General features: G+C 51.0%; 1 protein-coding gene across 1 annotated transcript in view; it reads left to right on the forward strand.

Annotated features, from left to right (window-relative positions):
• Tefu (Serine/threonine-protein kinase tefu) overlaps window positions 1–14703 on the forward strand; it is a 175504-nt gene that overhangs the window by 88971 nt on the left and 71830 nt on the right. Inside the window, exons 34-40 of the mRNA XM_077683624.1 lie at window positions 2048–2232; window positions 6968–7106; window positions 8034–8204; window positions 8699–8864; window positions 10419–10521; window positions 13217–13345; window positions 13436–13712. Of these exons, the coding sequence (XP_077539750.1) occupies window positions 2048–2232; window positions 6968–7106; window positions 8034–8204; window positions 8699–8864; window positions 10419–10521; window positions 13217–13345; window positions 13436–13712 (1170 nt within the window). The remainder of the gene's footprint in view (window positions 1–2047; window positions 2233–6967; window positions 7107–8033; window positions 8205–8698; window positions 8865–10418; window positions 10522–13216; window positions 13346–13435; window positions 13713–14703) is intronic.

A 14703-nucleotide genomic window follows, 5' to 3' on the forward strand; every position in this document is an offset into this window, starting at 1 on the left:
CAGTGTTGTTCTCGTTGCTGTTCAGGGCAGGCCACCTAGTTTGTTGACCTGCATAAGAATGCCAGAGATTGGGACATTGTGGGGCATGTGCCACCGAGGGGCTGTGGTTCACTTTAGGTCTTGCCCCGTGTCCTTGCTTTCGAAAGCAGTAAGCGGAAGGGTTCTTGGTCGCCAAATTGTGTTCTCGAAAGGCAGCGTGCAGCTGAGCGGGAACTTCTAGATGGCAACCATATGGGTCGTTTGGTTTTGAACAGTCTGTCGCTCCCCTCTGTAGCCAGCCTATTTCTACAGCAAGGGTAGAATGCTACCTTGACTGTAACCTTTCATAACCTTCGTTGGTGTAAGCGGCGAAAAAAGGCAAAGAACTTCTCAGCAGACTAATTGCAGAGGTAGCAATGTGCCAGCAGCAGCAGCAGTGTGAGCAGGGTGTCTAGCGACCGGGAAAACCGGGAAAACCGGGAAAAGTCAGGGAATTTTGCGCCACCGGGAAAAGTCAGGGAATTGTCAGGGAATTTTTCAATCAAGTAGTACCAGTCAGGGAAAACCACGTCGGGGCCTGCCCACAGTTTCAGAATAGGGGAAACCAGTGTTGGGGGCCCCCAAGAAGTTACCGAACGCAACACGTTCGCGCGCGACGAAAACGTAAACCGCATGAAACGTTTTCTGGTTTTTCTGCAAGCAAAAACGCGCCGCGCACGCCTGAGGCGCGCTGACGCCGCCGCGAAAACCACCTGCGCGGTACGCGCCGAGCGGCAGGCGCCGGCAACATGGCGGCTGCACCCTGCACCGGCCGCGGAGTAGTGCGGTAGCTCCAACGACCGCTTCTAACCGCTCTTTAAAATGCTACTCAAGGCACAAACGCACTTGCTTGTGCAGGAAAGGAGCCACGCACGAAATCGTCGACGCGACCGTGAAAATACCCCGCACGAATCGCGCGCAGAAACTCGCCGTGTGGTTCACGCAGCTCACAGCTGGCTTAGGTTGCTGGTTGCACTTGTGCAGAGGGGCGATGTAGGTGGTGCCCAAATCGCACGCACAACGCTCTTTTTTTTTTCCAGCGAATTTAGTCAGCGCTTTTTTGAAGAGCTAATCTTGAAAGAACTTCATTCTTATGACATCGGAAGCCAGAATTACCTAATCAAAAAGGAACATGAAGTGGTTTTCTGCTCGCGAAAATGCGCCGCGCACGTCACAGACGCTCTGACGCTGCCGCGGAACCGCCTGCACGCTGCGCGCGGTGCCGCCGGCAGCGGAAACATGGCGGCGGCTTCGACCGCGAACTGGTGACGGGAGATCGAGCGACCGCTTCTAAGCGCTCTCTAAAATGCCACACAAGGCACGCACGAAGTTGCTTGTGAAGTAAAGGAGCTTATAATGTGGGCGAAAACGGTACTATGAAACATCATCCGCGCCGTTAGTGTTAGCGCCCATGCAATACCTGCCGGGGTTACGTAAGCCTAAACATCTCTTGCGGGGCCATCCGGCTGTCTTGAGAGCTTCAAAACTGCCACCATGAGGCGTGCGGCTCTCCATTGGCGGAAGTCGGCAGGCTCCTCCCACTTCCTCGCGCGACGCGCGTCATTTTCTGAGCGAGGCAGAAGCTGCCGCGCGCGCGAATCGTCGACGCGGGCGTGAAAAAATCGCACGCGCAACGGCGACGCGCCCGAGTCGCGTGCAAAAACGCACCATGCGGTTCACGTTGCATGTCGAGCCAGGACAATAAAAAAAAAAAAAAAAGCAAAAGGTGCTCGCTGAAGCGCAACTTGAAGCTTCTATCCCGCAAGATGAAATAAACTCTCTGAAGCCGTAACAGAAGGCAAGCAAACCTCAAACTGAAGTTAATGTGTTTTGTATATGCTTTTTGTATGCTTCATAAACCATTTCCACAGAATGGCGCCTGTTGTATAAGTCAGGGAATTTCGTTTAAAATGGTCATGGAAAACATGGAAAAGTCAGGGAAATTGAATTAGGCAATTTGCTAGACACCCTGTGTGAGGTTCCCGCTGAACGCCCTCCTCTTGTTCCCCCCCCCCTCCCTCGTGTGCAGGTCCGTGCGGCCTCCCTGCGCTGCCTGGGCCTGCTGGGCCCCGTGGAGCTGGGCCTGCCCGCCCTGGGCACGGCCCACTGGAACCCCATCGTGGTGGGCATGGTGGACGACGCGGCCGAGGGCTGCTCCGAGGCGGCCTACCGGATGCTGCTGGGGCGCATGCACCGATACCTCAGCCACGCCGAGTGAGAGGGGCCGCCGCGTCTTCCTCCTCCTCTTTTTCAGCAGTTGTGGTTGTTTATAAAAGCCCTGCTTGAGAAGGGGGGAAGGGAAGTTGTGGAACTCACTTGGAGGGCGATCCCCGTGCATATTGGAAAGACAGTTCTTGTACAGTCAAACCCCACAATAACGAAACCGCTGGCGAAAGCCATAAAAGTCGCTTTTGCAAGAATTTCGTTGCCGTGAGAGTAAAGCCGAAATGACAGGAAAATCGCCCACAGACCGAATATTTATCTCCGAAAGTCGGTTATATTACTTTACCAGCCTTGCGCTGCAGCAACTTCACAGCTCAGCTCTCACAGTACAAGAAGTGCTTCATCGCTTTTCCTCATGTGCACTTAATTAAGAACGACCGAATTGTGTCGCACGCATCCGAAACATTCCACCTCTGCACCTTTTTATCCTTGGAGCGCGGTACTGAGCAAGCCTGAACCTGCTAGCTTAGTCCAGCCTCTTCTGTTAACAAACATTGCCAGACAGTGGCACCTTGGTGTTGCGGTGCTGTTCACAAAACCAAGCGAGCACCACTTTGTTGACGTCTGAAAGGCCGCACGCAGTTCCAAACTCGTCGGCACTAAGCTCCCTTCCTCCACTTGGGCCACTGACTTGAGCAGTGATGGCTGCCTTATCTCGTAGCAATAGCCGCTTTTGGGGTGGCAGAAGCATCTTATCGAGGGCAAATGTGCCGATCACCACACACAACAAATGCACGCGTGCTGTTCAGTGTTTCAGGCTGGCTAGCGTAGCCCAAGCCAAAGCCGTGCCATTAGTCAGTTGCCCCTGGTGGTGTCGCTGCGAGGCTGCCTCCACAGCTGCATGCAATATGGCCTTTTTGTAAACAAATATGGTGGCAGCCATCCAAGTGCACTGTGGCAGAAGTAGAGGTTTATGCACTTGAAGTGTGCAGGGGTGAGACAGCTGCGCATATTGCGCAGTTTTGATACAAATTCGTTTTCCTGCGCCAGGCTGCTCCAAAACAGTCTGAGAGCCAAGGATTTTAACGCTCCCGTCAATTTCAGTGTGGGAAAATGCTTACTGACGGCATAATTTTCCAGCACCTTGAAGGTGATGCTGTTTGTAATAGAGCACTGCACGGGCCTGATTTTAAGGCCCGAGCCCGGCCCGAGCCCGCTTCGCGAAGCCCGAGCCCGACCCGGGCCCGTAACACCTAGCCCGAGCCCGGTCCGGGCCCGGGCATTCATAAGTGAGCCTGGCCCGAGCCCGGCCCGGGCCCGCCATCTCAAGCCCGGGCCCGGCCCGGCCCGGTAATTTATTTTTTGGCCTAAGGAGGGCCCGCGCGTGTGTGACCAGGATCGGTCTTTGACGCTAAAGAAAGTTTGTTTATTATATTCCGGGCTTTCAGACGGAGCATCTAGTCTGTACCAGCACGTCATGAACTGAAACGCAAAAAATAAGGGTTTAAAAGTGCACATAGCTTAGCTTGCACCGTCTGCAGTTCACACCACATCGGCGTAATAATACCTCGTATTCTTGCACGAGAGACATCATCACCTTTTATGACCAGACTCTTGCCAACTTCACGTGGTTGTCTCGGCCACAAGTTGGTATTGCTGACATTTTTCGATCCGCATTTGAACCAACGAGTATGTACGCGTGTCGAAGTACTTCACATGCAGTGGTCGTTAAGCGGTGGTGTTTCTCTGGCATGCGTGTTTGATTCCCGGCCACGGCAGCCGCATTTTGATTGGTGCGATATCTAAAACACACGTGTACATACATAGACATAGGTGCACAGCTCCAGAATGTCTGAATTAGTCCTTCCCCTCTTGGGCATTCCTTGTAATCGTATCTTTGGTATGTTATACAACAAAATAGAAAATCTTGATGCTGTACAAGAAATGTCATTAAAATTGCAGTATAGTGACCATCAGACCTAGCAAAACACGTTTTTAAAATAATGCGTACAACTAACAGAAAGAAGCGCGCAAAAATAAACTAAGAATATTCATTTTGGTGCTCTTTTCTACACTTCACGTCGGACCTATCAACGGCCGTGCCTATGAATTCAAGCCCGAGCCCGGCCCGGGCCTGCGGCATTGAGCCCGGGCCCGGGTCGGGCCCGGGCTTTCGGGCCGGCCTGGGCCCGTGCAGTGCTCTAGTTTGTAAAGGTTTAATTGATTGATCATTCAATAAAAAACCCGCATAAAATTGTCCACGGGATACTTTTTTCGAAAGTCACAATGTCGGGTTGCACATGTTATATTGTGCGAATTTTTAAAGTTTTGCCATATATAAAGTTTTCACAAACTACTTGTGCAAGTTGATTTTAAAACGGCAATTTTGGGAGCGCCGCATCTCCAGAACGACATTACTGGGTGCCGCCATCTTGGTGCGGTGAAGATTGGAAAACATGGCCGCTGGGCGAAGCAGTTTCTCGTGGTTCAGGCAGAGGGCTCTTCGCCGCTTTCTACCGCGGTTTTGGTTATGTGGGTGGCCGGGTTTACGTTTGACCTGTTGCAGGAAGTTACGCGACTCGAAAGACGGGGGTTCATCAAAAACAACGGGGTACCCTCGATATCGCCGTGTTTCGGCCTTGAGTGTGAGGCGCGGTGCGTGCTTGAAGTGAAATTTGGGACTCATTGCGGCGTTGAGTTATTGTTGCTATTGACAGTGAGCTTGCGAGCGGCGGGAGTGGGACGATGGACCCTGCAGAAGTGGCGGCGCAGGCTGCATCACCGGCAAATGTTCAAGCAGTGTCCGATAGTGGGACGGCTATTATTGCGCGCTAGTAATAATGGTTCATCTATCTGAATTGAATTGAAATACTCTAATTACGATCGTAGTGAACGCCCACCTTGGGGCTTGAAATGGGAGGGCTGGTGGGGTGCGACGACTGTCACCTTGCTTTGCGCAACTTTTGCCGTGGCTCTCAGTTGTGCGTAACGCCGAGTCTGGGATTACAAAACTAACAACTTCGGCATTCATGAGATAATAAAAATTTCTTAAAATTGCTTAGTTTTTCAATTCGATATTTTCAACGGAACTCCGTGTTATCTATGCATAGAGCCCAAGAATGTAAAAATGGTTTGAAAAAGGTAGTGTAGTTCGTTCCTTGTGATACTCAGGTAGAAAAAACTTTATTGAAAGGCTGTTTCAGTGTTATGTACGTTCAAAACCGATTAAAAAGCGCACTCCCCCCCCTGAGTGGCCAAAAATTTGATTTTTTAGGCTCCTAAGGTGACATAATAAATGTCGTTCTTCTGCTCCGAATCAAGGTTCTTCTGCTCTAAAATCGAAATTTCGCTGCTCCAAAAGCTGCTCCCAAATCTGGTTCAGCTGTCTCACCCCTGAGTGTGCAAAAAATGAATTTGAGCACTTTTTAAACAGTGTTAGCCTCAAATGGGTAGATAAAATGCTGACCGAACTTGCAGCGAATTTCGTTAATGTGGGATCGCTGCCCAGAAACATTTCGTTGCCAAGAGACATGAAATACATGGGCTTCTATGGACGTTCACCGGGGATCCGAAAATATTTCATTGTCATGGGAATTTCGTACTCGTGGGATTTTGTTATTGTGGGGTTCGACTGTATTTCAGAGTTTCCCTTTATTTTTTTTGCTCACAAACCATTTGCATCTTCACGAGTTCTCACTCAAAATTTCGCACAAATGTTTTATTTTGTGACTAGAATTTAGTGGGATATGTGAGATCTTTCGTTTTGAGGTCGGTATACCGTATTTACTCGCATAATCCTCGCACTTTTTTTTTTTCGGAAAAGTCAATGCTAAGTTAAAGGTGCGAGAATTATGCGGGGAAAAAAAAAAAATCCGGTGCACAGTGTTGCCAATCTGCCTCCTGCCAATCCCGCTAATTGTAGCGGTCGTTTTTTGTATATGTAAGCTCAGTGTTGCCAACAGCAGCTATTTCTTTTTATTTCATTATTTACAACGTAAACAGTCTCTCGTCAATCAGCGATCATGAAATTGCCGCCTTTGCTTTCGGGCGCGCGCCCTATCTCGTAGTCGCCATGTGCGTGCCCTACCCCTGCAGTAACGCACATTAAAGTCGGTGACGCCGAAGTGCCTGCCTGCGGCGCGGTTGCCGTGTTCGATCGCGTACTCTATCGCTTTCAATTTGAAAGCGGCACCAAGCACAAAACAGAGAGATCAAAAAGTTCTCAAAATGGCAGCGAGCTATCCACCGTTGACGCGAGTGACGGGACCACGACGACGACACGACAGCGGGCTGCGCGAACGCCGTCTAGTTGCGCGCACGCGAAACCGGCTCAAGGACAGTGTGAGCAGCGTGTTAGGGCGCCTGTTTAACAGGCGCCCTAACACGCTGCTAGGGTTGTTAGGGCGCCTGGACGGCCTTGGATACACAGCGCTCTCCGCCGAACGGAGAGGCGGCGGGGGAGGGCGCGCGTTGGAAAGCGCGTGCACCATGCGGGTTTCGCGAGCAGGCAACTTTCGCCGCTGCAAAGTTGGGGGTGCGAGGATTATGCGAGGAACCAAAAAATCCAAGTTTTGGTGGCTCACATTAGGGGTGCGAGGATTACGCGAGTGCGAGGATTACGCGAGTAAATACGGTAATGAAAAACCCACAAGTTTTTATGGCTGTGCACAGCGTCCCTACCTGATTAGTTCCTGGAGAATAAAAACCGACAAATCGTCGAAGATGTCCTCCTGTTGTACCACAAGAGTGGCGCGTTCTCCTTTCCTTCTCCCCCTCTCTCCTGCAGCCCCCAGCTGTCTGGCGTGGCGTGCAGGGCCCTCAAGTGTGCCCTGTCCACCCGCTCGGGAGTGTCCTTTGCCAGTCACCACAGCAGGGCAGACATGGAGGACGTCTTTGCCTTCCTGCACCCCTTCTGCAGCCACAAGGTGCGTCGCAGGCCCGCTGGGGCTGCTGCCCTACCGCTGACGTCAGTGCCACGCCCAGCTGACAAGCACAGCTTCGAGCAGGAACAGCTGAGCTCCCACTGCCTTTCATTAAGTGCAGTCTGATCCGCTCAGGTCATAGGCCGCTGCCATGTGCTTTTTGCTCTGAAAGCTCTGGGTATCAGTGCACTAGTGTATGTCCTGGGACGTAAACATAAGGGTTTGAGCAGCTACTGAGCCTACTTTTAGCAGTGCCTGTCTCATCACATGCTGGACATGTCGTCCATTGGGTTCGCTGCCCGACCTCTGCAAGCTCTGCAAGCGACTTCTGCTGCCTATTTTTCCTTGTCTCAAATGAATTCTAACTCTGCCAGTGTTTCAGTCTTGTGGAAAAATGTTGGCAGGACAGACCTAACTGGTCAATCCCAGTGGAATTCAACTTTGTGCATGTTATAGATGCATTCATATCGTAATACCGTGGAATCTTGTTAAACCATACCCGGATAAGCTGCAAGTTTTTTTATTCGTAGTTAAGCCGAATCCCCGACTAAGCTTCCTTTTTACCTAACTCATTTAGATAAATAGTAGCGCCGGTTAGTATGTACTTTCTTTGCATCCCTGTTGGGTACGCTTTAACAAGGTTTCAGTGTGCTGCTAGCTACTGCGTTAAAAGTTTACAAGTTTGCTGGTTCGATATTTCACGAGTTTAGCACTGCTTGTCGAGGGGAAAGGGAAAATGTGTTTCGGGTCGCCACATTGACGAACTGCTGTGGCCTCAATAGCTTGCATTAGAGAGAAAAAAAAAATGCAAAGATGAGGGTTGTGGCAGAGAAGAGAATGAGGCAGGCCCCGATTTGCCCAGCACGAGGGCCTTGCCAGCTCCGCGGCCGTTGCTCTTTGGTGCGACGAGTCTGTGTCGCGTGACTGTAGGTGTGCCTCTTGGAGCGTCCCCCCGGCCCTGCGGACGCGGAGCCGTGGGAGCTGTGGGCCCCCGAGGGCCCCTGCGACCATGCCACCTGGGTCAGGAACCTGGTGTGCACGCTGGTCCGCTGCACCGAGGACCACTTCTTCTGGGCCCTGCTGCCGCTCTGCGAGATGGAGGTGAGCCCAGCCTTCCACGGAAAGGGGCATCCCGGGGTACTTTTAGGCATCTCAACATCGGGGGTGGTGTGGCCAATTTCAGAACAACTGTCCGTGAATATCGGAAACTTCTTCCACGATGGGACTTTCCAGCAGGCATTGTAAGCGTGGCGGTCTGTAGCTTTTACTCTTTGCAGGATTCACTGCAGATGTGCTCTTAGTTAGTGTAATAAATCGCTTAGGTTCCTAGTGTGAAATTTGCGAAGCCTTTTTCAAGTTTATTTCCCTTCCAAGTTTTTTTTTTCTGCATGCAATGACCAATGTTCTGTTATCAACTTGGTGTGTGCAAAAGAGGGTTGAATTTAAATTAAACCAGACAAGACAAACGAGCAAAATGTTTCACTAGTTTGTCTTGTCTGTTTTCTGAAATGCCTAATGTGAGAAAGCATGCATGGAGTTAACAGGTGCCGAAGTAGGGGACGCACTTATGTCCCGTTGTTGCTCGTCCATGCCAGACGGAGCTGTGTGAGCAGCTGTTCCCATTTGTGGTGGAGACCCTGGCCGATGAGCGTGCGCACTGGACTGCCGTGGTGTCGGGCGTGGCCATGTTCCTGGAGCGCCACGCAGAAAGCCGGCCCCGGGACGACGGCCAGAGCCAGTGCACGGTCAACTCCGAGCCCGGTGCGTGCATGCTCTCACTGAACACGCTTGCAGCAGGGAAACGGCACACGTGCAAGATGGCTGGGCTTCGACGTTAGTGATATGCGAAGGTTTAAGCTTCAAACTGAATTATGACTGTGCCAGTAACTCAACTGCTAATACAGTCGAGGCCACTTGCAACGATACCGTTTATAACAATATATCGAATGTAACGATAAACGACCATGGTGTCGTTCACTTTTGTATGTGTTCCGTGGTAAAATGAACCGCTATGACAATGCTCCAGCGCCGCGATATCGGATATAACAATTGAATCCGGTTACAGCAGGCACCATAAATGCGAGCTGCTTCCAATTCTCTGCGCCGACGGCATGCGCCACGAGCCGTGGGGCGCCTCGTATTCCTTCCACCCCTCAGAAACGAGTCGACTGTTCCGCTTATGAGGAATTGCAAAAAGGAAGAGAGCAGTTTTTCTTGCGAACTCCCCTTCTGGCGCTGCCACTTTGGCGTCGTCCCCGCGCCCACTCACACGTTCATTAACTTTGCCCTTTGTGTCACGTGCGCACCACTTTGAACTTGACTGGGTGCCTCTTCAACTTCCTTTTGTTTTTCCGCGGAAAGGACGTCAGGGCCGATGTTTTCAAAACGTCTGAGTGCCTCACTGAAGAGACGATCGTTACGTAGATACATGCTGCGGACAGCAGTGACAGTGACGACTCAGACAACGTGGTTGCGCAGCCTATTCAGGCCCAATGCATGGTGCAGTCCCTCAGGGACTTCGTTTCTGCCAAGGCCCTTTCGCTAAGCTAGGTGAAGCAGCCATAGGCGATCTTTTTCTAGGTGCTCTTGAAAAAGATGTGCGCCAGCTTCGCATGAAGCAAACAGTGCCCACCGACTGTGGAATCTTTTCTGCTTAAAAGTAGTAGTACGACCTTGCTTGCATGAGAATAAAATGTTTTGACCTCTGCTTTGTCTTTTTTTTTTTTTTTTTTTTGCAACCGGCTTAGAGCAATTATTGGTTATAGTGATGGAATTGCCTTGGAACTTCAATATTGTTATAAGGGGACTAGACTGTAGTACTAACAGCATTAAAAAGAAGTAATAAGTGCACTTAACATTTGTGGGTAATTCTGGCGCAAGGAATGCTAAAGGACTAAGTGAAATCGACCATAATATGTGAGCGAAAAGCAGAGCACCATAATTACTCAAGAGTCAATTCTTATTGAACCATTTTTCTGGGAAAATATGCCCCAACATTGCATGCGCATTAGAATTGAGTACCAGTCGAAACAGTGCCAGTAATCATCATTATCTTTATCAGTATTTCTGATCTGACACGAGTTGTTTCTGTGATTTTTCAGTCTCAATCTGCTTGTAAACAAAAGCTGACTGTGCTATGAAACGTACAATCATTCAGTTAAAACAAAATTTCGTTCAGCCTTCAGTGTCCTTTTAAGCGCAGTCTCCTTTCAAAACAGTGCGCGCATTGACGTTACGAGTCTTATGGCAGTTGTGATCCAGTAGATGAAGCTGTTGTGTAATGCCTTCTCGGTTTTGCCCCTGTGTTCTGTGCAGTGAGCGTGGAATCTGCAGTGGCCAGCCGGGTCTACTGCTCCCGTGCCTCCGTGGCCGTCATAATGTCGGCTGTGGAGCGGATGCTGGTGCGCCGACAGGCGAGGTCAGTGGGTCTCCTGAAGTGGTGCTCTCGCAATGTCTCTTCCAAGTCGTCTACAGAACTTGCTCCAGAGGGTTTCAAGATTAAGGGGCCATGAAGACAAAATTCAAGATTGGTTTATTGAAGGGGCTGCTTTGTTTCGATAACAATGATACCAGTGTTATCATAAACTCCAAATAAATAATGGAGGCATTAAGCAAAACAGATGAAGCAACAGATTTGCAGCTGCTGACCAACGCCACAGCCAATAAACATAACTGGGTGATTGTAATGGAAAAGGGTGAATCAAACTTTTGCCACCATCAACCACACTCCTCCATCACTGTCACTTCTTGTTGATGCATTGCTGCCTAACGACTACCGAGAAGGCGGAACGATTGTGTCATTTCTGGAAGGAAAAACTCCCACAGCCAGCATGTGAGCTTTTCTTGTGATCAGTGCCGGTGAAGCGTCTCCTCTGCACAGTATTCGTGCCCTGGGTGTGGCTGTTATCTTCTCGACAGGGGACAATACATACCATATTCTATCTTCACTGTGCATGACTCCCGTTGTGTAATTGTGCGCAGCACTCTTGTGCAGAGGGCTCTTGTGGTGGTGCTTGTCCAATCCATACAGGGTTAAGCCCTGGGCTCAGCTAGGTGGCACACCGTTTTTTACAGTGAAGCTGTTTAGGAAATCGTAATTTTTTTTGTTTGCAGTTAAAAATACTAAGAAATTGCCGAGCGTGCCCACATGCACGTGAACGCGAGCCTCGCGGCGACTGCCAGGCAGTTAACAGTGCCAAGAAAATTCGCGCTCGTGTGTGTGTGCCTAGTGACGACCACCCAGCGTCCCCTGCACAGGTTTGTCAAGTCGAGCATACCCACTTAGGCAGATTGGCCAACATTGACAACAACAACAACAACAAGAAAAAACCTCCAGGGCTCGTTGTAATCATGGCAACACGTGCTCGGAACGAGAAAGATACGTCATAGCGTAAACCCCTCCAAGGTAATATCCAATGACGACCACTTCCGAAAAAATGAAGGACGCTCACACTTATAGCAACAATGGGCCTGTTCGATTTACGGGCGTTCTGGCAGCCCGTGGGCTGCCAGAAGCTTGCTCTCGGGCAGGAAGTTACGTCATGAATACGTTGTTCAAGCGCCTCGGGATACACCAGAAGCCGGGACCGAGAAATCCCAGCTGCTACGAGCGCTGCGGAGCAACATTTTTTCGGTCGTCTGCTACAGTTTCAGCGCAAAAATGTCGGACGACGCAAGTGCACTCGCTGCTCTCTCTGACGCGTTGAGTAAGATTGCGAAACCAACGTTTTCAATGGGTGCGTCGTCCTCACGATGGCCCAGCGGGAAGAACGGCACCGCACACCCGTCTACATGGAGAACGTTGTGGACCTACCTGGAGTTCGAGTTCAGGATTCTGTTTCGCCTGTCGCGACGTACAGTGGCCGCCCTGGTCGCCGAAATTCAACACTACGAATTCCACCCCGAAGGCCTGCGAGGACGCCCCGAAATACCTGCCCAGAAGACAGATCTGACTGCCCTGTCGTAAATCGGTACACAGTGTACCATGTACATATCGCGAATTCAGCGTGAGCGAGTCATCTGTTCACGCCGCAGCCTACCGAGTCATCGGATTTGTATATTTCTATCAGCGGATGGGAAATATTGTGGCCGGACTGAGCAGTATTGGAGCTAAACAAGTGGGAGAGGAAGCGGAAGACTGTCGGACATGATCTGCGCGATTTATGGGTGCCGCATTTGTAGACCCTCGTAGTCCGAAGGAGGTTACTACAATTGCAAGAAATTTCACTCCATCGTACTTCAGGGGATCTACAATGCGGACATGGTGATCATCGACGTGTTCGCCGGCTTTCCTGGCAGCACCCACGACGCCAGAGTGCTGCGAGAGAGCTCTTTTTTCTTTCCGGAGGAATAAACAAAAACTTCCATTCATAACACGCAGACAACCAATGTACTCGCTGAAGTAATAAACTCAGACATGGCTTCATCTAGAATTGTCACGCCGCCCTCGCCCACGAGCTGAAATAGGCCCTCATGTCTGTAAGAAGACGAACCGCAAATGACCGTTTCGGCGCGAATCATGTCAACTCTCTCCTTGTTGAAAAACAAAACGGGTGTTGCAATGTGAAAAATAAACTGAAATGTGCATAAAAGTGATTTTTCATAACCCATAAATAAATTCCAAACCATCAAATCTGAAAGAACGAAAAATGATCGCAATTTTGTTTTGAAACTCGCCGAGTCGCTTTCCTTTTGTCGTCTGCTAGCAGCGTCGTCTGCTATCTGCCAGATTTGTGCCCGCTCGCCGCCAGCCCACGAACACCCGGGCGGCTCTAGCAGCTTGCGGGGAGCCAGAAGTTGCCGACCCAGAAAAATCGAAGACGTTGTGGCGCCGCCGGAAGTGACATTTCGAGCTGCCTGAGGAAAACGAATGACCGGCTCTCGCCTCTGGCAGCCCGCGGGCAGCCCCAGGCAGCCAGAAGTGGAAAATCGAACAGGCCCAATGATGGAGTGAAGGTTGTTGGGCAGTGAAGAAGCAAATCAGCCCCAATCGTGGACTTAAACCTTCGCGGTGGCCGTGAAGGTTGTGTACAGCTTTGCTACCTTCAAGTCTTACGCATTAGTGTGAGCTTCCTTCATTTTTTTAAGCAACTGGTGTGTGTGTGTGTGTGCAGAGCCAGCACGCTATGGGACGGCCTGCGGCTGCAAGTGGACCTGCTGAAGGCGGCCCAGGCGGCCGAGTTCTGCGGCAACCATGTCACGGCCGTCCAGTGCGTCGAGCTCTGGTGGGACTGGCAGGGCAGGTGGGGCGCTCTTTCTCTGTCCTCCTTCGATGCCCGTTTGGAGCGAGAGAAAAAAGGAAGAGAGGGAGAAGGACTTCACTGTCTGCGCAGGGCCCGGGAGAGCCTGTCGGAGACCGAAGACAGTGGGGCCCCCCTGCTGCACTGGAGCCGTGGCGGCCGGGAGGCGTCCACGGTGCAGTCGGTGTTGCTGTCCTCCTTCTCGGGCCTCGGAGACCTAGACGCCCTGACGGGCTGTCGCTGCCTGGCGCTCGGCGGGTCGGCGCGCCTTCTGTGGCGGCACTGCGCCGAGCAGCGGGGCGGCCACTGGCCCACCCTGCTGGCGCAGGCCGACCTGGAGGCCGTGGGTCGCAATGCTCGCCTGGGACACGTGAGTTGAGGGGGCATCTGTCTTGTTCTTTCTTGCTTGGCCTGCTAGGGTTTGATAAGAAATGGCAGTGAGGGCCCCATGTTGCAGAAAGGCCAGTGTCACCGGTGCCATTGGCCGTAAGCTAAAAATAAGCGTAAGCGAAAAATACCCTAGTGTCACCCTGCAGTTCCCACTGACACCCCTTGGATTGTAGGTGCTGCCCCAAAAATTTGCGTGCAAGCTGGAGCGGAAGGTTTTCACCACTCGGAAGTTTTCATGTGATGCTTACAGGGTCCGATAACACTATCTCCCTACCTCCCCCTATAACACTATTCGATATCACTATCTCCCTACCTCTCCCTACCTCCCCCCCCCCCCCCACCCATTTTTTTTTTTTTTGTGGGTCCTGTCAGAAGCAAATGGAGCATGGGAATGGTTGTTGCAATGCTGCACCAAAAAGGGCTGCCTTGACTGACTAGGACGAGGGCACTGTGTTGGCAAAGACTACCGTATTTTTGTACGTATACTGTTAAACAAGTATCACCTGTGCCTTTTGACAGTTTTCGGTGCCCTAACCCGTTTCAAGGACCAAACTTGTGCTGAAAGGGCACCTTTTCGGGAACTTGATGCTCTTTTCCGCACTCATAATTGTTGAGAGGGGGCCAGCTGGGACATACCAGGCGGTGAGTTCTTCTTTCTCGGCAAGGGAGACGGTACTTAAAATTGCGAGTTTGTCTTGAAAAGGCAAAAGTTTTTTTATTCTGGCAGCAGAACTCGTCACCGACACCAGAGGCAGCAGTGGACACTCGCGATTACACGTCGACAGGCAGGCCTAGCGCCTAACCGACACCGCATTGACACTGGAAACGCACCTTAGTTTGCGGCGCGGGCAAAGATCACTGAATTAGTGCATTTCTCGAGCTGATTTTTCAGAAAAAGTGCAAAAAACAATGCCTTATCGAAGCATAGCGAATTCGCTACATCAGGGTTTACCATCGCAATGCCTTCGATA

This window comes from Haemaphysalis longicornis, unplaced genomic scaffold (assembly GCF_048455015.1).
Source record: "Haemaphysalis longicornis isolate Haplotype H1 unplaced genomic scaffold, Haemaphysalis longicornis Haplotype H1 scaffold_9, whole genome shotgun sequence".
Lineage (NCBI taxonomy): Eukaryota > Metazoa > Arthropoda > Arachnida > Ixodida > Ixodidae > Haemaphysalis > Haemaphysalis longicornis.